A 27,832-nucleotide genomic window follows, 5' to 3' on the forward strand; every position below is an offset into this window, starting at 1 on the left:
CCTAGACCCCACATGGAATGAAGGTCGTGCCACTGACTTTCACAGTTCGGAGGAAGAGGCAGTGGTGAGACCGAGCCAACAGCGTAGCAAAAGAGGGAGCAGTGGGCAAAAGCAGAACACCCGCCGCCAAGAGACTCCGCCTGCTACTGACCGCCGCCATCTGGGACCGAGCACCCCAAAGGCAGCTTCAAGGAGTTCCCTGGCATGGCACTTCTTCAAACAATGTGCTGACGACAAGACCCGAGTGGTTTGCACGCTGTGCCATCAGAGCCTGAAGCGAGGCATTAACGTTCTGAACCTGAGCACAACCTGCATGACCAGGCACCTGCATGCAAAGCATGAACTGCAGTGGAGTAAACACCTTAAAACCAAGGAAGTCACTCAGGCTCCCCCTGCTACCTCTTCTGCTGCTGCCGCCTCGGCCTATTCTGCTGCTGCCGCCTCGGCCTCTTCCTCCGCCTCTGGAGGAACGTTGGCACCTGCCGCCCAGCAAACAGGGGATGTACCACCAACACCACCACCACCACCTCCGTCACCAAGCGTCTCAACCATGTCACACGCCAGCGTTCAGCTCTCCATCTCACAAACATTTGATAGAAAGCGTAAATTCCCACCTAGCCACCCTCGATCCCTGGCCCTGAATGCCAGCATTTCTAAACTACTGGCCTATGAAATGCTGTCATTTAGGCTGGTGGACACAGACAGCTTCAAACAGCTCATGTCGCTTGCTGTCCCACAGTATGTTGTTCCCAGCCGGCACTACTTCTCCAAGAGAGCCGTGCCTTCCCTGCACAACCAAGTATCCGATAAAATCAAGTGTGCACTGCGCAACGCCATCTGTAGCAAGGTCCACCTAACCACAGATACGTGGACCAGTAAGCACGGCCAGGGACGCTATATCTCCCTAACTGCACACTGGGTAAATGTAGTGGCAGCTGGGCCCCAGGCGGAGAGCTGTTTGGCGCACGTCCTGCCGCCGCCAAGGATCGCAGGGCAACATTCTTTGCCTCCTGTTGCCACCTCCTCCTTCTCGGCTTCCTCCTCCTCTTCTTCCACCTGCTCATCCAGTCAGCCACACACCTTCACCACCAACTTCAGCACAGCCCGGGGTAAACGTCAGCAGGCCATTCTGAAACTCATATGTTTGGGGGACAGGCCCCACACCGCACAGGAGTTGTGGCGGGGTATTGAACAACAGACCGACGAGTGGTTGCTGCCGGTGAGCCTCAAGCCCGGCCTGGTGGTGTGTGATAATGGGCGAAATCTCGTTGCAGCTCTGGGACTAGCCAATTTGACGCACATCCCTTGCTTGGCGCATGTGCTGAATTTGGTGGTGCAGAAGTTCATTCACAACTACCCCGACATGTCAGAGCTGCTGCATAAAGTGCGGGCCGTCTGTTCGCGCTTCCGGCGTTCACATCCTGCCGCTGCTCGCCTGTCTGCGCTACAGCGTAACTTCGGCCTTCCCGCTCACCGCCTCATATGCGACGTGCCCACCAGGTGGAACTCCACCTTGCACATGCTGGACAGACTGTGCGAGCAGCAGCAGGCCATAGTGGAGTTTCAGCTGCAGCACGCACGGGTCAGTCGCACTACAGAACAGCACCACTTCACCACCAATGACTGGGCCTCCATGCGAGACCTGTGTGCCCTGTTGCGCTGTTTCGAGTACTCCACCAACATGGCCAGTGGCGATGACACCGTTATCAGCGTTACAATACCACTTCTATGTCTCCTTGAGAAAACACTTAGGGCGATGATGGAACAGGAGGTGGCCCAGGAGGAGGAGGAGGAGGATGAGGAAGAGGGGTCATTTTTAGCACTTTCAGGCCAGTCTCTTCGAAGTGACTCAGAGGGAGGTTTTTTGCAACAGCAGAGGCCAGGTACAAATGTGGCCAGCCAGGGCCCACTACTGGAGGACGAGGAGGACGAGGATGAGGAGGAGGTGGAGGAGGATGAGGATGAAGCATGGTCACAGCGGGGTGGCACCCAACGCAGCTCGGGTCCATCACTGGTGCGTGGCTGGGGGGAAAGGCAGGACGATGACGATACGCCTCCCACAGAGGACAGCTTGTCCTTACCCCTGGGCAGCCTGGCACACATGAGCGACTACATGCTGCAGTGCCTGCGCAACGACAGCAGAGTTGCCCACATTTTAACCTGTGCGGACTACTGGGTTGCCACCCTGCTGGATCCACGCTACAAAGACAATGTGCCCACCTTACTTCCTGCACTGGAGCGTGATAGGAAGATGCGCGAGTACAAGCGCACGTTGGTAGACGCGCTACTGAGAGCATTCCCAAATGTCACAGGGGAACAAGTGGAAGCCCAAGGCCAAGGCAGAGGAGGAGCAAGAGGTCGCCAAGGCAGCTGTGTCACGGCCAGCTCCTCTGAGGGCAGGGTTAGCATGGCAGAGATGTGGAAAACTTTTGTCAACACGCCACAGCTAACTGCACCACCACCTGATACGCAACGTGTTAGCAGGAGGCAACATTTCACTAACATGGTGGAACAGTACGTGTGCACACCCCTCCACGTACTGACTGATGGTTCGGCCCCATTCAACTTCTGGGTCTCTAAATTGTCCACGTGGCCAGAGCTAGCCTTTTATGCCTTGGAGGTGCTGGCCTGCCCGGCAGCCAGCGTTTTGTCTGAACGTGTATTCAGCACGGCAGGGGGCGTCATTACAGACAAACGCAGCCGCCTGTCTACAGCCAATGTGGACAAGCTGACGTTCATAAAAATGAACCAGGCATGGATCCCACAGGACCTGTCCGTCCCTTGTCCAGATTAGACATTAACTACCTCCCCATAACCATATATTATTGGACTCCAGGGCACTTCCTCATTCAATCCTATTTTTATTTTCATTTTACCATTATATTGCGATGCTACCCAAAGTTGAATGAACCTCTCCTCTGCCTGTGTGCTAGGCCTAAATATATGCCAATGGACTGTTGCAGTGGTGGCTGACGTGAAGCCTGATTCTCTGCTATGACATGCAGACTAATTCTCTGCTGACATGAAGCCAGATTGTCTGTTACGGGACCTCTCTCCTCTGCCTGGGTGCTGGGCCTAAATTTATGACAATGGACTGTTGCAGTGGTGGCTGACGTGAAGCCTCATTCTCTGCTATGACATGCAGACTGATTCTCTGCTGACATGAAGCCAGATTGTCTGTTACGGGACCTCTCTCCTCTGCCTGTGTGCTAGGCCTAAATATATGCCAATGGACTGTTGCAGTGGTGGCTGACGTGAAGCCTGATTCTCTGCTATGACATGCAGACTGATTCTCTGCTGTCATGAAGCCAGATTGTCTGTTACGGGACCTCTCTGCTCTGCCTGGGTGCTAGGCCTAAATATATGCCAATGGACTGTTGCAGTGGTGGGTGACGTGAAGCCTCATTCTCTGCTATGACATGCAGACTGATTCTCTGCTGACATGAAGCCAGATTGTCTGTTACGGGACCTTTCTCCTCTGCCTGGGTTCTGGGCCTAAATTTATGAAAATTGACTCTTACAGTGGTGGGTGACGTGAAGCCTGATTCTCTGCTATGATATGAAGACTGATTCTCTGCTGACATGAAGCCAGATTGTCTGTTACGGGACCTCTCTCCTCTGCCTGTGTGCTAGGGCCTAAATATATGACAATGGACTGTTGCAGTGGTGGGCTGACGTGAAGCCTGATTCTCTGCTATGATATGAAGACTGATTCTCTGCTGACATGAAGCCAGATTGTCTGTTACGGGACCTCTCTCCTCTGCCTGTGTGCTAGGCCTAAATATATGCCAATGGACTGTTGCAGTGGTGGCTGACGTGAAGCCTGATTCTCTGCTATGACATGCAGACTGATTCTCTGCTGACATGAAGCCAGATTGTCTGTTACGGGACCTCTCTGCTCTGCCTGTGTGCTAGGCCTAAATATATGCCAATGGACTGTTGCAGTGGTGGGTGACGTGAAGCCTGATTCTCTGCTATGATATGAAGACTGATTCTCTGCTGACATGAAGCCAGATTGTCTGTTACGGGACCTTTCTCCTCTGCCTGGGTTCTGGGCCTAAATTTATGAAAATTGACTCTTACAGTGGTGGGTGACGTGAAGCCTGATTCTCTGCTATGATATGAAGACTGATTCTCTGCTGACATGAAGCCAGATTGTCTGTTACGGGACCTTCTCCTCTGCCTGGGTTCTGGGCCTAAATTTATGAAAATTGACTCTTACAGTGGTGGGTGACGTGAAGCCTGATTCTCTGCTATGATATGAAGACTGATTCTCTGCTGACATGAAGCCAGATTCTCTGTTACGGGACCTCTCTCCTCTGCCTGGGTGCTGGGCCTAAATTATGACAATGGACTGTTGCAGTGGTGGCTGACGTGAAGCCTGATTCTCTGCTATGACATGCAGACTGATTCTCTGCTGACATGAAGCCAGATCCTCTGTTACGGGACCTCTCTCCTCTGCCTGTGTGTGTGCTGGGCCTAAATATATGCCAATGGACTGTTGCAGTGGTGGCTGACGTGAAGCCTCATTCTCTGCTATGACATGCAGACTAATTCTCTGCTGACATGAAGACAGATTCTCTGTTACGGGACCTCCCTCCTCTGCCTGGGTGCTGGGCCTAAATATATGCCAATGGACTGTTGCAGTGGTGGCTGACGTGAAGCCTCATTCTCTGCTATGACATGCAGACTGATTCTCTGCTGACATGAAGCCAGATTGTCTGTTACGGGACCTCTCTCCTCTGCCTGGGTGCTGGGTAGTGTTGAGCGCGAATATTCGAAAAGCAAATTTTTTTCGCGAATATCGCAACTTCGCGATTTCGCGAATATTTCGAATATAGTGCTATATATTCGTAAAAACGAATATTCGTTTTTTGTTTCCCCCCCCCCCCACAAAATTACAGTACACATATAATTGATTGTTTCCCAAAGGTCCAACAGCTCAGATCTTACTCACATTGCCTAGAAAGTGATTGAGGCGCGAATCTTCGTAAGGCGATTTTATTAGCGCACATGCGAATATCGGCACGTCCCAGAACAGAGGCAAAGGGCTTTGCATTCATACATTAGTGAATTGAGTTGCGAATCTTCGTAAGGCGATTTTATTAGCGCACATGCGAATATCTACACTTGTCCCAGAACAGAGGCAAAGGGCTTTGCATTCATACATTAGTGATTGAATTGAGCTGCGAATCTTCGTAAGGCGATTTTATTAACGCAAATGCAAATATCTACACTTGTCCCCAGAACAGAGAGGCAAAGGCCTGTGCATTCATATAGTATAGCACCATATTCGCGAATACGTAGAACTTCGTAAAATTCGATTTACGAATATTCGTATTTTTTATTTTACTTTCCACCTTACAGATTACATTGATCTGTACTCTGTCAACTACTGTCATCACCCCCCACTGTATCTCGATTGATTCCCAAAAGTCTCACATTCCCTAGAAAGTGATTGAGGTGCGAATCTTCGTAAGGCGATTTTATTAGCGCACATGCGAATATCTACAGAGGCAAAGGGCATTGCATTCATACATTAGTGATTGAATTGAGTTGCGAATCTTCGTAAGGCGATTTCATTAGCGCACATGTGAATTTTGCATAGCATATGTATTATGCGATGCGAAAATTCGAATTATCGCATATGCGAAATAATAACGAATTTGAATAATCGCGAATATTTTACGAATATTCTTTCGAATATTCACAAAATTTCGCGAATTCGAATATGGGACATGCCGCTCAACACTAGTGCTGGGCCTAAATTTATGACAATGGACTGTTGCAGTGGTGGGTGACGTGAAGCCTGATTCTCTGCTATGACATGCAGACTGATTCTCTGCTGACATGAAGCCAGATTGTCTGTTACGGGACCTCTCTCCTCTGCCTGGGTGCTGGGCCTAAATATATGCCAATGGACTGTTGCAGTGGTGGCTGACGTGAAGCCTCATTCTCTGCTATGACATGCAGACTAATTCTCTGCTGACATGAAGACAGATTCTCTGTTACGGGACCTCTCTCCTCTGCCTGGGTGCCGGGGCCTAAATATCTGAGAATGGACTGTTCCAGTGGTGGGTGACGGGAAGCCAGATTCTCTGCTATGGAACCTCTCTCCAATTGATTTTGGTTAATTTTTATTTATTTAATTTTTATTTTAATTCATTTCCCTATCCACATTTGTTTGCAGGGGATTTACCTACATGTTGCTGCCTTTTGCAGCCCTCTAGCTCTTTCCTGGGCTGTTTTACAGCCTTTTTAGTGCCGAAAAGTTCGGGTCCCCATTGACTTCAATGGGGTTCGGGTTCGGGACGAAGTTCGGATCGGGTTCGGATCCCGAACCCGAACATTTCCGGGATGTTCGGCCGAACTTCTCGAACCCGAACATCCAGGTGTTCGCTCAACTCTAGTCATCACCTTTATGCCGCCCATACTAGCGGCAGTATAAAGTAGAGACAGGTAAGTTGATTTCAGCGGTCTGTCATTTATAAGTTAAAAGTAAGTGGTTGCCGAGAACCAACCTCACAATCATTGCAGACTGGGCCTGGAAAGAGTCCGGCCACCTGAGAAGAGTCCTGGTTATCCATGAATTCCTGCTCTCCTGCCCACCTGCTGATGACAGACCGTCTTCTACCTAGTTTTCTGCCTATCTCCCTAGAGAGAAACTGCCAATCATCAGCAGGTGGGCGAGAGAGCAGGAGATTATGGATAACCAGGACTCTTCTCAGGTAGATTGGACTCTTTTCAAGGCCTGGGCTGCAATGGTTATGATGCCGGTTCTCGGCAACCACTTATTTTAGCTGAACACCGCTGACATCAGCATTTCTGTCACTACTTTATACTGCCCTCAGTAAGGTCAGCATAAAGTTGACGACAGGTTCCCTTTAAGGTTAAAGCCAACAGTATAGGTCTCCAAAGCTTGACATACACATAAGTTAAAAGTCAGCAGAAATGGGTGGTTTTGACCATTTCAGTGACCATTGTTTCTAAAACCACACTTAATGGCCACCCACCTGCTAAGTTCTTTATAGTCCTACTAGACTATAGCCTTAGTATAAGTACTTTTTTTTTTTTTACTCTTTAGTGGTTCCTATACCGATCTGTTGCATTACAAGGTATACAGCCACCTTGACGTTTGCTTGATAAAGAGGACTGGGTGCCACCTCTGTTTTCAATCAGCTCTGCATGCAGTCATTGTGTAACCTCTGTCTTGCAGACAGCCACCCTTGCACATCATATATTTTGAAGAGGTGTGAACTATTTTTGTGTGAGCATGTAAAAAAAATCCTTATAATAAACCAAAATGAACAAAGAACAGATGTCCTCAGCACAAAGGACACGCCGTTTTATCACTTAGTTCATTTATTTTTGTTACAAGTGAAAGGGATCCATATGAAAACCATACAAGAAAACACATGCAGCTGACCTCTCCGAATTATCCAGACATGAAGAAGCCATGTTACTGTATAGCTTGGCTCGGCCAGCAACCAGACGCACCATTACTTTTAGCTTACCTGCCAAATGCTGGGTATACAACATGAGGCAAGTGATACATTTTTATATGTCTGGCTGCAATAAAACATCTGGCCTCCATTCTTGATGTAGTATCTTGGCATGAAGGGCTGCTTGCTTCCAATAAGTATCAGTACAATCTGTTTGTATTAAAGGCATTATTAATTATTCTAATATTATAAAAAGAAAATCTTTTAACATGTTCCTTCTCATAAAGTCTCCCCTTGCCATATGGGACACCATGCAAGGGACATTCTGGCTTGCTGTAGTCCAGTATTTTATTTTCCATTTTATTATTTTGATGGATGGCTAGTTCCTTAAAGGGGTTTTCCCAGATACCCGGGACCCCCGCCGATAAGATGTTTGAGAAGGCTCCAGCGCTCGCTGTAGCGCTACAGTCTTCTCTCAGCTTAGTCTTGGCCATGTAACGTCACGTTCGTCGGTCACATGGCCTAGGTGCAGCTGGCCCTCATTGAAGTGAATGGGGCTGAGCTGTGGTAACAAGCACTGCCACTATACGATGTATGGCTCTGTGCTTGGTTTGCTGAGAGAAGGTTGCGGCACTACTGCGATCGCCAGTGCCTGGGGGTCCCGGGTAGAGATGAGCAATGTTCATAAAGTTCTTTCAATTTTGATTTGTCTGCTTTACCGAAGTTTACAAAAAAATTTACTTTGTGACTAATTACTTTGTCACGAAGCGCATTTCTTTTTAAGTAGCGGGTGCAATGACGGGGAAAAGCGAATGCACCCCCCTTCCCGTCATTAAACCCCTCAGATGCCACATTCATCGCTCATCACGTCATCTCAAATGAGTTTTAAAGGGACTCTGTCACCACTTTCTAACCCCCACTTTTTTAACTATCGTTTTATTCATGGTGCCCTTCTGATTACAGTTGTCATCTTATATGTTAGATCTGCGGTGCCGTTTAGGTAAAAAATCGATTTATATCACCTGTCAATCAGCTAGATAAGGTGCCCAGGGCGTTCCTCTCCTCTTGAATCTGCCGCCTGCCGCCGCCGCCGTTGGTGCCCAGCTCCTCCCCCGGTCTCGTCAGCGCTGCCTCAAACAACACAGATCCGCCTCCGGCTCTCCCTCAATGCCCCCTCCTTTTTTTCGGAAATCTCGCCCGTGCGTACGCATCCTTTCGGCATCATCGCTCTAAGTTCGCGTTATGCGCATGCGCGAGAAAAGGATGCGTACGCACGGATGCAGGCCTGTGCGCACACGCGAGATTTCCGAAAAAAAGGAGGGGGCATTGAGGGAGAGCCGGAGGCGGATCTGTGTTGTTTGAGGCAGCGCTGACGAGACCGGGGGAGGAGCTGGGCACCAACGGCGGCGGCGGCAGGCGGCAGATTCAAGAGGAGAGGAACGCCCTGGGCACCTTATCTAGCTGATTGACAGGTGATATAAATCGATTTTTTACCTAAACGGCACCGCAGATCTAACATATAAGATGACAACTGTAATCAGAAGGGCACCATGAATAAAACGATAGTTAAAAAAGTGGGGGTTAGAAAGTGGTGACAGAGTCCCTTTAAGGCCTTTCTGGGGTTGATCAGTTAAAAAAAAAAATTTTTACTTGCCTTATCCATTTGAGCACGAAGAGGCCATGTGCAGAGCGTGTTGACGTCATACATCACCGCGCACGAGATTTTGCGTAGGATCTTCAAGCAAGATGGCTGCGGCAACCTTTTCACGCTCAAATGGATGAGGTATGATTTTTAATTTTTCTTTCACTGCCATTTCAGGGAAAACTGATTTGTTACCATGAAGCACAAGGAAATTTGTCTTCGCGGCAAATAAAATTTTCCCTGAAATTCGGATCGAAGTCCAGTTCGGATACTTCAATTCGCTCAACACTATTCCTAGGTGTCAGACTCCCACCGATTAGATACTGATGACCTATTCAGAGGATCAGTTAAATAAGGAGTTAAATAATTTCGAGAAAACCCCTTAATGATAAATGTCAGTAGCCGAGCTCTTGAAGAATTGTATGCTGCATCTTCAATTCCGCCAGTTTTCATGTATAATTGCTTGTTTCAGGTTGCACCGAAACATTTCCATTGGGTTCCCATCAAGATTTGCGCTAGGCCAGTCTCCTCAGCTGTTCTTTTATCGATTAGTTCTGTGCTTTGGATTATTGCCATACTTCGTGGGCAAATATTACACTTGTATTGCATATGACAGAATTGATGATTTCTTCTTGTCCTATTGAAGATGTCAACTTGTACAGATCCCAAGGCAAGATCAATGCATCCTGACACCATGACACTAAAGCCAGCTGTTGGTGCAGTGTTCATAGTGTTAGGGGGGTACTATCTCTCATTAGGGAGAGAGCGCCTTAATCAGCATGAGGAGACTTATAGGCCATACATGCTCCTCTGGAATTATTGCATCCCTTTCCTTCCCAGAATTCCAGAGGAGCATGTATGGCCTGTAAGTCTCCTCACGCTGATTAAGGCTGCTCTCTCCCTAAGGAGAGATAGTACCCCCCTAACCCTGACAGGCCTCTCACCCAGTCAAGCCAGTACTCTCTGCTCTGCACTGATGAGGGGCAATCACCCCGAAACAGCTGTCTGCAGATGAGGTGCTGGCTTATTTAATATCCAAGTCATGTCTCAAGGCTTAGTTAAAGAGCTGAACATTGACTTATAGGATAGCTGCCTTACATCTGGTGGCATTAGAGGCAGAGCTTGTTAAGAACTCGTGTTCATAGTGTGAAATGTGACATTTTATTTCTGCGTTTGTATATACAGGGAACTTTGTCACAGCCTGGACATCAACCAGATGCTTTTGCATTGTTCAGCAGTACTTTTCTCCCATAAATACCATTCTTGCCGGGTCACTTTCTTATTGAGAAGTTGTGAGCACTTCTTTTTAGATGAGGCAGAAAAGTAGTTCTGAAAAGATGGCAGACTATGCAGGGAACACATTCCCAACTGGTGATACCAGTTTACTTCTAGAAGGAATAACAGAGGAATGGCACTCCGTAGAGTCATGAGAATACCTGCTCCAGAATTGTCATTTCATATGGAATCCAATTATTTATTAAAGCAGACATGGCAGGAGTGGGGTTATCCCATGAATAACATAAAAAGTGAAGATTGGATATCCTATAGTACATGACAATCTCTTTCTAACAAACGTAGAACCAGCCTTATACCTCACATGGATCCAAAGATCTCCCCTTCATTGCTCCAATTGCCCTGCTAGATTTATTTTAAGCTAGCAGTTCAGAAAGCGTGTCCTTTCTCATGGGGCGTATCCTTTCTACTGCAGCTGGTGGCAATTGAAGAATAGAGCTGAGCATGTGCTTCCCACTCGGTGAGCTGGACAAAGAATTTTGAAAAAGCACAAACAACAGATGGCGCTATATAAATATATTTCAGTGAATAAGGCCTCCTGCACACGAATGTGTGCGCCCCGTGGCCGTATTGCGGACTTCATTTGCAGATCCGCAATACACGGGCGTCGTTCCGTGGGCATTCTGCATGAGGGATGCAGACCTGTTCACTTCAATGGGTCCGCAAATCTGGAGATGGTGCGGAACGGAAGCATGGAACGGAAACCCACTGAAGCACTACAGGGGGCTTCCATGAGGTTTTATCCCGTACTTCCATTCCACAAAAAGATAGAACATGTCCTATCTTTTTGCGGAACGGGGACCCATTAAAGTGAATGAGTCTGTGATCCTCTGCGGCTGCCCCACGGTCGGTGTTCGTGCATTGCGGCACGGCCACGGGGCGCACACATTCTTGTGCAGGAGGCCTAACTCAGCGGCTATAGAAAATTATGAATTACTTGCAATTACAAAAGTATTCAGATCCAGGTGCTGGGTTGAAATTTTTTTAATATTTTTTGTGGGACAACCCCTCAACAGCAAGTGATTAACCGCCACAAAAAAACACAATAGGTGGCAGCCATTCATCTTCTTATCATACTGTTAACTGGGTGATTCGTATTAGGAGGTTTCAGTATAAGTATATATAATTCACCTCTTAAACGAAATGTGTCGCCAAAAATTTTATCTGCCAGTTAAAACCAGATACAAGAAGCGCATTTTTTCTAATGTTTTGTATTTTTTTATTCTAGATTTTTTTTAATTCTATTTCCTTGATTACGGGGGCGGCCATCTTGCCTGAGTTGTTCTTAACAGCATTTGAAAAGCATTAAAAAAATTGCTTTATGGCCGCCCCATGGGCCATAGACACAATAGTCAGGAGGGGACCTCATTGACTTCTATGGGAGAGTTTTCTAGGCATGATCTGTGACCTGCGCAGAGGTCATTGTACAAGTGAAGAATAGATAAACTCTGACAATCACCTATTGTGAATGGTGGATCCTGTCTTATACTAATCCTGCCTGTGATGATATCACCTCTGTGTATAGATAAGCAGATAGCTGCAGTAAAGTGATCTGTGCAGACCAAGAAGTGGCACCTATTAGGTTTAGTGCGCAAAACTGCAGGAGTTCATGGTTTTTGTTTAAACATATGGAATACATGGAAAATTAAAAGCATCATCAAAACTTATGTTAAGAATATGTTAAACATAAAAACATGATTTAAACAGTAGGTCATTTTCTGATGACACATTCCTTTTAAGATTTTTCTCTGGCATTGTCAAAGCTAAGGGCCAGTTGTAGGAGCACACACATCACTGTATATTTGTCATTCTCGACTAGTTTCGCGTCAAGGATTCGTCATGCAGCCGCTATACTTGGGTACAATAGGAGTCCAGCAAACCGATGACACAGGAGCTGTCTAATGATCAGCGCCCGACTGTATGCTATTCCCATCCTGCCTAGTAACAGACTGGCAAAAATCATTAAGTCTAATTCTGCTCAGTGATTCAGTTAAATAGTGCGCGCTCACTCTTGTGCGTTCTTTGGCTTGCCTCCCTGTTTTGCTACTTGTTTGGAAGCATGAATGATATCATTAATAATCTGGCAGCTAGATCTGCTACTTGCCGCTAGAGCAATATCATCATTCAAGCTGTTATCTGGTGGAACCTAAGAAAAACAACATATCTATCAGCATTCCAGAGAGACGTTCTCGAGGAAGACGGCATATAAAATCATACATGTGTCATGTCACGTTGTTGCATTCCATCATGCCTCTTAACTATGAAACATGCGACGCGGGGCGCATTTGGGCCATTTGAGACAAATCGATCCTTTGTGGGCACGGCAGTCACAAAATGCCTTTTTATCACTCTGTTTTCAAGCAAGCCGTCCATTGTTCACGGGACAGAAAGAAAAGGCATGCTCATTAGAAGAGTATGATTACAATTCACGAGGGAGAGAGAGGAGCCTTACAGGATACTTCTAGTCATTGACAAGATTAAGGACTAGGAATAAGGGCCAAGCTACATAGCAAGTACGATGTGAGATTGTGTCTCATATCTGGAATAGTATAATTCCAAGTAGTCACAGCACTCAGCAATAACCTGGCTTATTTGGGGGTGCGCGTCACGGTTATGTTTCTTGCTCCACCTCAGGAACCACATTCGTAGTATTTATATAATTAGACAGCACTGCGTTTGATAGATGTGATGATAAGTGATATTTATTCAGCCGGAAATAATGATGCACAATGTACAGTTTTGGCAATGTTTCGGGCTAAATGAAAGCCCTTCATCCGGCCCGGCGTTTCATGTGTGGCCTGATTTGGGCCTGATAAAGGGCTTTCATTTAGCCCGAAACGTTGCCAAAACTGTACATTGTGCATCATTATATCCGGCTGAATAAATATTCCTTATCACCATATCTGGAATAGGGTCCGGTGATCCAGAAGGGCATGCCATGAAGCCCTTCAGGCTCAATTCAGCTACAATACCGTTTGATAAAAATTTCTGGGCATAATTAAAGGGGTTGTCCAGGCTTTTACTATTGATGACTTACCCTCAGGATAGGTCATCTATATCAGATCGGCGGTGGTCCGACACCCGACACCCCCGTCAATCAGCTGTGCGAGGAGACGGCGCGTGCAGTGTGCAGGTGCCGTCTCTCTTCCTGTCAGCTTCTGTGGTCTATGGTGTCGGACCCCCGCCGATATGATGCTGATGACCTATGCTGAAGATAGGCCCTCAATAGTTGCCCGGGCAACCCCTTTAATGACAATAGAACTCCATAAAGCACTTGACTCTGTCTCCATTATATTGTATAGCAGATCCAGAGAGGGTTGAGGGAATGCATTTGGTGGGTTCTTTATTTCCCATAGACAATAATGGAGCGTGCCTTTACATGGACAACTACCTCTCCCATTCAAATTGGATTCAGCATAAAAACAACTTATTTTAATTTGTATTTCTCTGTAATTAGGGTAAGACAGCCCCCATATATTGGCAGGTTGTTATCCCTTGATGCGTGTGGAAGGCGGCTGCTTTTAGACCTTAATACAATTTTATTCCGAAGTGTAATCTGTAGTGACAACAATACCTGCTCACCTGCACATCCTCGTCTGGGTGGAAAACGCCCTGCTATGGCAGAGAAGGATTTTCCTTTAGGGAGACACAAATTAATCTCTTAGGAGGACAAAACAACATCCTTTGCTGATATTACGGTTGGGTTTGCAAATCCGCCCAGTTATTGTCCCGTTTTCCACACCAGGCTTCAGACTGAAATATACTTAATAAATTGCCTTCTATTATATGTAAAAATAACTAAGATGCCTACAACATGTCAGCACACTGCAGTTTCTCTTCTCTTTTAATAAAGCCACTAAATGGTTTGGTTTACAGTGTGAACCTAGAGAGTAATGTCTTAAGAAACGACATCAATAGATGCAGATGAGGTATGATAATGAAACAGGAAAGCTTTATGACATGTCTACTTTCATGGGCCTTCCATGTCATGTTGAACAATTAAAAACTTGATTTCTTTCCGTTGATTAAACACTTGACTAAAAGTGTTTGTACCACCTGCTGTTCTTTTCCTGATTTCTCTGTCCACCTCAGTAACATTGAGGTGGACGCATATGCTCTGTTCGATCCTTCAACTGCCACCAGCACCAGCACTATCTTCTTTTAGAAGTTGTGACCGTTACAGGTAGAGAGCTGTAGCACAAAGGACATACCCCTGAGCTGCAGCAGACAGGCTATGACCCATGGGCTTCTGCAGAAAGGACACAACCCTGAGCTGCAAGGAAAGCATTTGGAGCAATGAATGGGAAGAGTTCTGGATCCATGTGAGGTTCAAGGCTGGTTCTAGGTTTGTTAGAAATAGATTGTCATGTACTGTACAATGTCAGATTTTTCATGTTTTTACATTACTGATGTGATAACCCCTTAAACAGGCTAAGATAAGAGAGTTAGAGAGAAGGAGCGAGGTATGAAGATATGACCCCTATTCTGGCTATGAGCACTATCACTCACTGGACAGTATAACACATGTAACACTTATTAATAGCAGGGTGTAGAAGTGCACTTGTTTATGGATAGGGGCGTGCTAAAAGCATTCTGTACAGATAAGGCTATTCTCTGCTGCCAGTGACCTCTACAGAGTTGCATTCAGGATAGCAGAGCTGGTCTGGAGTAATACAGTATGTGGTCCCATTATGAAGGGTACTAAGCTGAATCCTTGAGAGGGTTTTCTGGAGTGTTTTGTGACATATTGGATGAGCTGATTTTTAAAACCTCCTTTCCCTCCATGTTTATCTCTATTGCCCTAGGCCTCATGCACACGGCTGTTGTTTTGGTCCGCATTCGAGCCGCAGTTTTGGCGAACCCTTTCACTTTAATGGGGCCGCAAAAGATGCGGACAGCACTGTGTGTGCTGTCAGCATCTATTGCTCCGTTCCGTAGTCCACAAAAAAATATAACATGTCCTATTCTTGTCCGCGCTTTGCGGACAAGAATAGGCAGTTATATTAAAGGCTGTCCGTGCCGTTCCGCCAATTGCCGAACGCACACGGACGCCATACGTGTTTTGCGGATCCGCGGTTTGCGGACCGCAAAACACACAATGGTTGTGTGCATGAGGTCTAAAGAAGAAGGGAAAAGGAGAGCAGAGAGAGCCGTCAGAAGCAGTGCTCTGATGGTTTTGCGTCAGGTTCAGCAGCACCTTGTGCTTTCAAGAAGCAAAATGGTAGGAAGTTTTCATGAAGATCATTTAGAAAGTTGCCTAATTTTGCATTTAGGAAGCAAATAAAAAATTATAAAAATATCAGTGCAAAGATTCTGTATCATTTAACCAAATCATCACCAGCTGTGCCCTTGTGTATGGAGATTGATGGAGGTAATTTGCATTAACAAGATTAGGGGGAATGGTTAATCCTGTTGCCACCCAATGTCTAGAACAAAAAAAAGGTGCTTCACGACAGTGGATTTGATAGAACTCTGTGATGTCATCAAGCCACCATCACAACACATGTGATCTCATGTTGTCTGTTAGAACATGACTGACTGTCATCACTAGGTCTTAGACTTAAATGGAACTCAGCAGATATTGTCATAGAGCTAGCCTTTGTGACTGTCATTACACATATGACATCTTCACAACTATGTAGTCAACTGGCCTGTGACATCAATAGGACTTTATCACACCAACTATTGACTTAGCCTGAACTATCAGTGTGCTGCCATCCTTGTTTTTTTGTGTGTGAAATGTGCATAAACACATTTAGGGACCTGAGGAACCCCTGGATATATCTTGTTCAGTTGGGGCACAAACACTTTTAGACTGAGTACAAGTCAGTAGCCAAATCACATAAGCTGTCTCCATTATACTTTTAAGTGATCCAAGAATAATGATATTTTGGGATATATTTTATCTTCCTTTTATTTGTACAATTTAAAAAAAAGGAAATTGGTTGTTTTTATGGAATATCAAAGGCATTTTATAATTTTTTCTGCTTGGTATTGGAAGTCTTCACTATTGGTAAAAAAAAAATCATATTGAATATAGCTTATAGATTGTAAAAAGTCAGATCTGTTTACTCAGTGTCTGCTTCCATCACCTGAAATGTGAGCTCTCCCCACCCTGGAGAGATGAAGACTGTTCTAAGTGCATGCAGCGGTTCATATAAAGATTAAATCTAACTCCACTGCCTCAGGTCACTGAAATAATGAGACATTTTTCTGACTTACACCTTTTTTATTACAACAATATTGCTGGGCAAACCGATGGCCTAACACTCAGCACCTGTCTTGATTATTTTTTATATTTTTCATGCCTAAACCCTTTTGTTCTCTTGCCAGCTACACGGGTATTTAGAAAGCGAGCCACTTACCATCCAGCTGTTCATCGGCACGGCAGATGATCGCCTGCTGCGACCTCATGCCTTCTATCAAGTCCACCGCATCACCGGCAAGACTGTATCCACCACAAGCCATGAAACCATCATCTCCAACACCAAAGTCTTGGAAATCCCACTGTTGCCTGAGAACAGTATGAAAGCCATGTAAGCCTTGAACCACCTGCTTGCCAGGCCTGTTCTTGTACCTGTGACTACAGTATTGGTTGGAGAAGCCAATATGGGAATGCTTTGTTATGTAAAGTCCAGAATTTGCCCAGCTTTTCCCTCTCAGCTCTTTCACTGTGCTTTTTGAAGTACCTCTCCCAATTTTACCACCTTCATAAACCTTACAAAACTTTTCTAACAACTGATTACTTTTGGTTATAGTGTTTCAGACCATGTGCCTGCTGCTTTTTATAAATCGCATCTCAGTTACATAGCTGTAAATATCCACTTCAGCCATAGTGTACAGTTTATAGCATAGGACTTATTGCATCTTGTATTTTGAAGTACCAAACCCTGCTTTTTAATGTGATCAGACTGCTTGCGTTATTGCTTTAGGTTTTGCAGGTGTCTTGGTTTTAACTGCAAAAAAGTGAGTCTCCAAGTAGTCAAACCATTACAGCAGTTCAAATGGTAGCACTCAGGGCTTTAGAAAGACAGGTATAGCACGCTCCAGTCAGGCTCCGTTGCTTATGTGTAAACATACCCTGTTCAACCTGGTAATCACATATCTGACTTACCGGTATATATCATGAACTTCAATGCAATCTACTAAAATGCATTTTGAGTAGGAAATGGTTAAGTCAGAGGTGCCTCTTCACTCAAATTTGAGTAGTTCCTATGAAAGAATAAAGCAAACATGCTTCCTTAAAAGACTGTCAGCAGTTTTGACAATGGTAAACTGCTGGCAGCGCTAGGTAAGGGCTTGGGAGAACAGTAAAAACATACTTTTTGCAAAGCTTTTATTATCAGGAGTATTGTGAATATAAACTTTTAGTCTGCCAATCACTGCTCTTGTGACTGCCCGGGAGACAGAGCTTCCCTGTGTAGTATGCTCTGCTCTCTGCATTAATCTGATTCACAGCTGTCACTCACAACAGAGAGGAGGGACTGTCAAGCAGCTCAATGCAGTGAGCACTTCACAGTGAAGCCCTGCCCCCAGTGCACTAAAGGAGCAGAAGCTGCCAAATAAAATGTCATATTCACACTACTCCTGATAACAAAAGCTCCTCAAAAGTTAAATTTTTACTGCTCACCCCAGCCCCTATGTAGTGCTGTCAGCAGTTTAGAATGGTCAAAATGCTAAGTGGTTGATGTTCTAATATCCTATCCACATGTAGTATAAAAAATCTGTTACAGAAGTAAGAGTATGCTGCAGATTTTTTTTTATCTACATTATGCTCATTTTTGTGGGGAAAAAGAGTGGATTTGCATCCCACATTTCACACTTTGTAATGAATAGAGTGAAATCCCCGGTGGGGCTCAGACTGCCGTAAAATCTGCATGTGTTAGGCTTCGTTCACATCACCGTTCAGCCTTTCCGTTCTCCTGCTCCGTTTAAGAGCAGGAGAACGGAAAGGACGAACTCGGCGCATAACTGAGCTGAATGGTACCTAAGGGCCCCATAGACCTGCATGCACTACTTTTGTCTCCGGCTCCAAAATCTTCCTCTGAGCGGAAACCTAACGGACCCCATTATAGTCTATGGGGTCCTTAGGCTCCGTTCGGCTCAGTTATGTGCTGAATCCGTCCTTTCCGTTCTCCTGCTCCTAAACGGAGCAGGAAAATGGAAAGGCTGAACGGAGATGTGAATGATGCCTAACACATGCAGATTTTGCGGCGGAATCAGTGCAGTTTTACAGCAAGATCCGCAGCAGCAGTATAACATAGGACTAAATGACACAAAAGGATGGCTATAAGAAATCTAACTATTCACATTTAATTCGAAACTGTCTCCCATCCGATAAATTATTTTGTATACATCAATGCCAAGAATATTGATGCATTTCACAAATTGTGATTAACTTGAACTGTCTATTGAAATTGTGTGAGTCTATATAACACTTTGTTCCTTCCTTCTATAACATGGACTGTTTAACAGTTTAACACATTGATATGATTCATTGACATCACCCGAGATGTAAGCGTGCCAACAGCTTCTCTAATTAATGACACATTCTCATTTCATGCAGTTTGCTCTGTAGATTACATGATAGGTGGGCGATTCTTCCTCAAGCAGATTTTGCCATTGTCAACCTCAGTCATTGAATACTGTTAAAAAATGATATTATTTAATTGAATCTAAATCTAGAAGGAGCTGATGGGAGATACTGGGAAGGGACATATTGTGATATTATAACGTGGAGGGGCTCACTGACAGGGTATACAGGGGAATGTCTAATCTGAACAGAGACAATCACAGGGGATATATCAAGATATTCAAACCTGGGCTTACATAATTCATGACCTGTATAAAAATCAGTGGAAATTTTAACCCACATTTAAGCCACGTCAGAGCATTAGTGATGTTTTCAAAAATTTAAAGAGACTCTTAGTTCCCCCGACTTAGGCCTTATTCAGATGTCAGTGAATAATGGATGTGTGCTGTCCATGTTTTCCAAGATCGGCACACGTACCCATTGATTTTAATGTGCGTATTCACACATCCATGATTTACCGCGGTCCAGGGTTACACCATGGAAGCATGCCCTATTTTTGTCCATGTTTAAGGATCCATCATGCCCATTATAGTCTATGGGTCAGTGAAAAAACAAGGACACAACACAGATGGCATCCGTGTTTCACGGATTATTGCTATAAGATGCTCTTAAAATTAATTTTCAGCTGAACCGTGTCCATGGAATACGTATGACGCACAGAGGGCAAAAAAATGGACACATGGACCGCATGGGTGCCTCATGGTCATCTTCATAGATGAACCACTGACCATCTTGCCACTGATGTCATTACGATCAGGGATGTGTGAATGAGGACTTAGGCCTCCTGCATACGAACGTGTGCTGCCCGTTGCTGTATTGCGGACCACATTTACTTGTCCGCAATACACAGGCGCCGTTCCATGGGCATTCCACATCACGGATGCAGACCTATTCACTTCAATGGGTCTGCAAATACAGAGATCCGGAATGGTGCGGAACGGAAGCACAGAACTGAACCCTACTGAAGCACTATGGAGTGCTTCCGTGGGGTTTCGTCCAGTACTTCCGTTCCGCAAAAAGATAGAACATGTCCTATCTTTTTGCGGAACGGGCGGATCGCGGACTAATTAAAGTGCGACTGCCCCGCGGTCGGTGTTCGTGCATTGCAGCCCACAATTTGTGAGCTGCTGCATGGCCACGGGGTTCGTGTGCAGGGGGCCTTACATGAGTACATGTATTTCCAATGAAATAACAATTCTGAAGCATCCTAGAACTCTGCATTCTGCCATTCTTCTGTTAGAATATATTTAGCACAAACCTTTTTTGACCATTTTTTCTTTTTTAAACACATTTGGATTTGGGCTGAAATTCAATAGGGTATTTGGAAACACGACAGAGCTCTTTTTGTGGTGTTTTTGCTCAATTTAGCTGAATTGTGCTTTTTGGGTCCATGTTTTTTTTTTCCAAAATGCAGCATTTTCCAGGCATGTTTTTTGAGGCATTTTTACATAGGCTCATCTATAGGACAAAAGGCCTAATAAAATGTAAAAAAAAATATCTGTATAAAAATGGCACATTTTTACAAGCCAGAAAAACATGTGTGCGAAGTTTATGTATCTCGGTTTCCACACTTTCCATCTAGTACTGGTGGTGTCAGACCGTGTAGGGAAACATCCAGTGCCATTTATTCATAGGTTTCTAGGAGGAATAATGGGAGTGGCACAATGTAATCTTCTAAGAAAAAGATGCCCCAGAATTGCCATATTAAGGGGAATGCAATGGGGGTGACAGATCCACATTGCCTCAGACTTTGAAGATTTCTGTATTTCAGTCCACTTTGGAGTTCACAAATAAGGGAAAGCTGCGTTTTATTTTCCACGTAGGCATGAAATGGTGAAGAGAATTGGTTTTAAATAGGTCGAGGCTGACTTGTAAAAATAAATGATTTTGTGTTTTCCTGTTAATGATATATAAGTATTTATCGAAAGATTTTTGACAGGTGCCTTTCAGCATTGATAGCATCAAATCCCCCCATGGCACGTCCGGCTCAATCTTGTTTCAGTGAAACCCTCAAATGATTTGATGACTGAGGTTTCATGTAACACGGATATATCCGGCCGCCTCTATGTTATCCTCTCTTCCCATTTACCACATCGTGGCAGGGACATGGCTGTAGGTCTGGCAGGAAATGCCCATGGCACCAGTTGTTGATAGGATGTCATTCCCAATATGCTTTGTCAGACATCTGACATCTTAGTTCTGGAACTGTGTACGTTACATTTTACAGTAACTGTATTGGGAATGTCATGTGTAATTGCTCTTTTCTTTTAACAGCATTGATTGCGCAGGTATATTAAAGCTGCGCAATTCTGACATTGAGTTGCGGAAGGGAGAGACTGACATTGGCAGAAAGAACACCAGGGTGCGACTGGTGTTCCGTGTACACATTCCACAAGCCAACGGGAGGACGCTGACTCTTCAAGCGGCATCCAATCCAATTGAGTGTTGTAAGTCAGCTCTTCATTATTCTTAAGTTACACAAATAACCACTAATGGAGACAAACGTAGCTTATAGGGCATAGGGTCAGCAGATTTGTACCTATGACACTGGCTGACCTGTTACACGTGCGCTTGGCAGCTGAAGGCATCTGTGTTGGTCCCATGTTCACATATGTCCACATTGCTGAGAAAGATGATGTTTTCATATATGCTAATTAGTCACTAGGAGCAACAGGGGTGTTGCTGTTACACCTAGATTCTCTGCTCTCTCTGAAACTGCCGCACCTTCTGCACTTTGATTGACAGCTGAAGACGTCATCACTGTCTGGCTTTGTCAATCAAAGTGCAGAGGGAGCAGCAGTTGCAGAGAGAGCTGAGCCTCTAAGTGTTACGTCCACACCCCCGTTGCTCCTAGAGGCTCATTTGCATATATTAAAACATAATTTTTCTCAGCAATGCGGGCACATATGTACATTTGACCAACACAGATGCCTTCAGCTGCCAAGTGTACGTGTAACAGGTCAGCCAGTTTAATAGGTACAAACCTGCTGACAGATGCCCTTTAAGACGATGTTGCTGTAAAAGCCATATACGGTATATGTTTATGTATCTTATGGTTGTTATGCCACATATACCACAACATACATTATAATAGCTCAGTCTAAGGACAGCCCAAGAGTAAATAAGAGTAAATTATAAGGGACAGCCCAGGAGTAAAGGCCCTATTAGACGGGCAGATTATTGTTAAGATGATCGCCAATAATTGTTCATATGAACGCTTGTTAGCGATCATCTGGCAGTGTAATACTGCTGCCAGTTACCCAATGAACTGGGTAATCGGGATCTTTTACATGTTTAAAAATCCTGCTTTGTCGGCTGCAGATCTCGCTGTGTAATAGGCGCTTTGCGGCCATCAAACAATGAGACAGTATAGGAACAAGCGATACATTAGCGATTGCTCATCCCTATACTGAGGAGGAGATCGCTGCATGCAATAGCAGCGGTCTCCTCCCTCCAGCAAGCAGGCAATTGATGGGAGGGAATGCTTCCCACCCGACAATCGTATGCTCTATCTGCCCGTGTAATAGGGCCTTTACTATCTGTAATGCATTTACCTTGTACTAGTGAGTACACATAGAAGACCAGATAGCTAGCAGGCCATCAGAAGTCATCAAGCGACAAAATCCAGCAACTTAGTAACATGTGTTAGACACCCTGTTCTGATAGCATATCTGTTACATTGTGTCACCACTGCTTGAGCACTTGCGTGTAATCTATAATGAGTATATCACTATATTTACTCAGGACATTTGAAAACTTGCTGAGTGACAACTGTGTTATATTTCGTTTTCTTTGTAGCCCAGCGTTCTGCTCAAGAATTGCCTTTGGTTGAGAAGCAGAGTATTGACAGCTTCCCAGTGAGTGGTGGGAAGAAAATGATTGTGACTGGGCACAACTTCCATCAAGATTCCAAAGTCATATTTGTTGAGAAAGCACCAGGTTTGTCAATACTATGTTCTGCAGACTGAACAAATATTGCTCGCTTGTGATTTTGTACATATCAATATTTTACTGTTTGAGTGCATTCTTGTATTTGCCACCTGTGTACACACAGTAGACATATGATAGAGTGCATCCATTCATTTCCCAACCCGCTCTATGTCATATAGTGATGATTACAGTGACGGGAATGAGAGACTTTGGAGTAGGTCTATCCAGAATGACTGTAATAACAGTGTGGTAGCATCTGCTTTCAAAGGCTAAAGCATGGCCTTCCGCTCAAAGGGGTTATCCAAAGTCTAAAACATGCCCCCACCAATACCCGGGCCCCTCATATAGATTAAACCTACCTGCTCCCTGGCGGGTGACGCTAGGGAGGCTCGTTCCTGTCGCTGGATGTTTTTGATCCGTGTGAAGGGGAGATGCAACAGAGGCCGTGCGGGGATCAGGAGTGACGCGGTTACTGGGGAGTGGGGTAAGTATAATGTATTTGAGGGGCCCAGGCATTGGGGGCTTGTTTTAGACTTTGGATAACCCCTTTTAGCATAAGGTTACAAAGCTGCTTGCATTATGCAGGGGCGGACTAGGAACTTAAAATATTCCTGGAAAAATAAAAAATAAAAGTGGCCCCATGTTGTAGGTGGCTCCAAACTGACAGAAGACGGGACAACAGAAGTAGGCTGGGCCAGCAATACCGTAGTGCAGAACAAAATACCACCACCGCAACAACAAAATACCACACTGCAGCAAAAAAAATACTGCCTCAGCATAACCAAACACCACAGTGCAGCACAAAATGCTGCCTACATTAATTATTACTGGGAACATTACATATGTACCTGGATGGCAGCCGAAAGGAGGGCTTGGGTGGCCCTCTGAGCATCGGCCCACCAGTAAATTTCCTTGTAGGGTCTAAGGCCAGTCCGCCCATGGCATCATGTGATTCAAGCTATCCCTTTCTTTTTCTTCTGCTGCTGTTATTGATGGTCACTGCTGCACACATACCAATTGCAACTCAGTTTAAGTTGATAGCTTGGAACATTGTACCACAGTTTCTACCATGCACTCATAGACAACCAAAGACTTTGTTAAAGGGGTTATCCAGCCATTTAATATGGATGATCTATCCTTAGGGTAGGCGATCAATATTAGATCAGGGGGTTTCGCCTCTTGGCATCTTTTCTGATTAGCTGAAGGAACTGTGATGCTAAGGCAACCACTGCAGCCTCTTCTGTTTATATCAGTTCAGACACTGTTCATGCGCAGAATGCTGTACAGAATTTTGTGTGTTGCAGCTTTACTGCACCTGATCAGTAGAATTACCAGAAGCTGGAGACTAATGATCTAATATTGATTAAAGGGGTTGTGCAGTGGTTTAATATTGATGACTTGCCCTCAGGATAGGTCATCAATTTCAGACAGGTTGGGGTCCAACTCTCTGCATCCCCGCTGATCAGCTGTTTGAAGAGGTAGTGGCACTCGTTTGAGCACTGCTTCTGTTTCAAAATCACCTGGGTGCGATCTCACAGTTGTAATAACATTACAGTGCCTCTACAGGAGACAACGCACAGGTAATGGAAGTGGAAGTGGCTCTCGCATGAGCATAGCCACACAAGTCAAACAGCTGATGGGTGGGGGTGCCGGGAGTAGGACCGCACCCGATTTGATATAGATGATGTATCCTGAGGATAGGTCATCAATATTACATCACTGCACCACCTCTTTAAGATAGGACATCAGTTTTAAAAGGATGGATAAGTCCTTTCTGGTTTGAACAGTCCCATATGCATTAGGTTAAGGTTAATGGTGGCACTGCCAACAGGATGCTTTGTGTGTGGTCGGCCTTTACTTTGGATCTCTAACTATGCTACAGTTCTTATAGTTAACTACAGTACATTTGGATAGCTTTTTATACTTTTCCAAATACTAATTGTGGCCATGGAATTTTCTATCTTATCTATCTACAGTGAGGAACAGAAGTATTTGAACACCCTGCGATTTTGCAAGTTCTCCCACTTAGAAATCATGGAGGGGTCTGAAATTCACATTGTAGGTGCATTCCCACTCTGAGAGACAGAATAAAAAAAATCATTGTATGATTTTTAAAGAATTTATTTGTCTTGCACTGCTGAACATAAGTATTTGAACACCTGAGAAAATCAGTGTTAATATTTGGTACAGAAGTCTTTGTTTGCAATTATAGAGGTCAAACATTTCCTGTAGTTCTTGACCAGGTTTGCACACACTGCAACAGGTATTTTGGCCCAGTCCTCCACACAGATCTCTAGATCTGTCAGGTTTTGAGGCTGTCGCTGAGCAACACGGAGTTTCAGCTCCCTCCAAAGATATTCTATTGGATTTAGGTCTGGGGACTGGCTAGGCCACTCCAGAACCTTGATATGCTTCTTACGGAGCCACTCCTTTGTTATCCTGGCTGTGTGCTTCGGGTCGTTGTCATGTTGGAAGACCCAGCCACGACCCATCTTCAATGCTCTGACTGAGGGAAGGAGGTTGTTGCTCAAAATCTCACAATAAAGGGCCCCATTCATCCTCTCCTTAATACAGTGCAGGCGTCCTGTCCCCTTCACAGAAAAGCACCCCCAAAGCATGATGTTACCACCCCCATGCTTCACAGTAGGGATGGTGTTCTTGGGATGCAACTCATCCTTCTTTTTCCTCCAAACACAACGAGTGTAGTTTAGACCAAAAGGTTCTACTTTGGTCTCATCTGACCACATGACTTTCTTCCATGCCTCCTCTGGATCATCCAGATGGTCATTGGCAAATTGCAGACGGGCCTGGACATGTGATGACTTGAGCAGGGGAACCTTCCGTACAATGCATGATTTGAAACCATGACAGCGTAGTGTTCTACCGACAGTGACTTTTGAAACTGTAGTCCCAGCTCTCTTTATGTCATTGACCAGCTCCTCCCTTGTAGTTCTGGGCTGATTCCTCAGCTTTCCTATCATCAGTGATAGCCCACGAGGTGAGATCTTGTATGGAGCCCCAGTCCGAGGGAGACTGACAGTCGCCTTTAGCCTCTTTCATTTTCTAACAATTGCTCCAACAGTTGATCTGTTTTCACCAACCTGCTTGGCAATTGCCCTGTAGCCCTTTCCAGCCTTATGGAGGTCTACAATTTTGTCTCTGGTGTCTTTTGACAGCTCTTTTGTCTTGCCCATGGTAGTAGTTGGTGTCTGACTGTGGGGTGGACAGGTGTCTTTAAAGAGCTCAGACAGGTGCTACTAAGTTAGATTAATGAGTGAAGTAGATGTGGACTTTTTAAAGGCACAGTAACAGGTCTTTGAGAGCCAGAATTCTTGCTGTTTCTCAGGTGTTCACATACTTATGTTCAGCAGTGCAAGACAAATAAATTATTTAAAAATCATACAATCATGTGATTTCCATTTTTATTTTTTTATTGTGTCTCTCAGAGTGGGAATGCACCTTCAATGTGAATTTCAGACCCCACCATGATTTCTTAGTGAGAGAACTTGCAAAATCGCAGGATGTTCAAATACTTCTGTTCCTCACTGTATATATCTCTGTTTCATATATATGCATCTCCCTATTGTTTGCTATTAATCCGGTTACATTGTTGCACTGGGTATTTCATCACCTCAGCAGACATAGTATATACATTGATCAGCAGTTGTGCTCTGCTTGTTTTCATTGTCAGCTTGGTTTAGATAGTATATTGCCAAATGGAAAGTGTTGAAATCTTTCTACATTGTTTGTATTTTTTTCATATTAAATAAGGCAATGCTAAGATAACATGTTTGTGAATATTTCGTGACATTGTTAGCACTTATTTTGCTTCAGCGTCTTTTGTATATTTTGGTCCTAACACTTGATTCAAATAGCTGTTTAATAGACATGTTTTATTGTACATAATTTACATAAATTCATCTCAGTCTGAACTTTTCAAATTGTTTTGAGCGGTGTGATGCTATTAAGTGGTTTGTGAAAACATATATTGTGAATAATTATATTGTGTTATAATTAAGTAAGCCTATTCTGGAACAGCCTTCCATTCAGCCCACTCAACAGGCATTAAAGCCAAAATAAAGGAGCCGAGGTGAGGACTTCCTTAGTTGAGCTCTAGGTCTGGTCTTTTAAAACAATGGCCTTTTAAATATCCTGGACTTGAGTTGTAATGCCAATTAATGTTAGACAAAAAAATGTTCGAGTATCCAATGGCGATGCATCATTCTACAGTAAGTCTTGTTTTAATTGTATTTTGCGCGCAGCCACTTAAATGCAATTGAAATAAAAATATATAATAATAGTAATTTTAGTTAATTAGCCATCTGCAGTATCTCCAACAGCAGGGTGTTTTCTTGTTACCTTCAAGAGTAAAAACAACAGAAGCAGGTACCTGACACCCTGCATATAGCTGCTGGGGGTTCCGCTTTTCTTCTGAAGACTAAGGAGATTTGTTCTTTGAAAATTAAAATTAACATAAAAGTTAATAACATTCCTAGTGGGCTTCAGCTAATAGAATTAGAGGAGGTTAGTCATTATTATAAACACCTTAGTAAAATGAAGCAAAATAATGAGTGCTTCTATAGAAAATAAAATAATCATAGTAGGCAGAATCAAAGGGTTGTCGCTTGCTATTTTGCCATTGTATAACAAAAAAAAAAAAAAATCAACATTTTAATGGGTAATTATAATCTGTAGCAGCACACTTAAAAGCCTAGCAGTGGGTGAGTAATTAACCAAAAGGAGGCAGTAGAGAAAGGGCAGTAAAAGTGGTCACTACCTTCTTTTATTAACCAGTTCAGTCACAAAGGTTTTATATATAGTACAGTGGCAAGTATTCATGACGAGTGGGACCTAGAGGATTGCAACACAGACTCTCTTGAGGTTTGGAACTGTTTACAGAGCACAGACACGCTGCCATTTTTTTTTTTTTTT

The 27,832-nt window shown here is 44.4% G+C and overlaps 1 protein-coding gene across 1 annotated transcript in view; it reads left to right on the plus strand.

The window, feature by feature from the left end:
* LOC122937923 (nuclear factor of activated T-cells, cytoplasmic 1-like) overlaps positions 1 to 27,832 on the plus strand; it is a 206,036-nt gene that overhangs the window by 54,810 nt on the left and 123,394 nt on the right. The window contains 3 exon segments of the mRNA XM_044293119.1: positions 16,711 to 16,913; positions 21,245 to 21,417; positions 22,769 to 22,909. Of these exon segments, the coding sequence (XP_044149054.1) occupies positions 16,711 to 16,913; positions 21,245 to 21,417; positions 22,769 to 22,909 (517 nt within the window).

The sequence above is a fragment of the Bufo gargarizans genome, chromosome 5 (genome assembly GCF_014858855.1).
Source record: "Bufo gargarizans isolate SCDJY-AF-19 chromosome 5, ASM1485885v1, whole genome shotgun sequence".
In the NCBI taxonomy this organism is placed as follows: domain Eukaryota; kingdom Metazoa; phylum Chordata; class Amphibia; order Anura; family Bufonidae; genus Bufo; species Bufo gargarizans.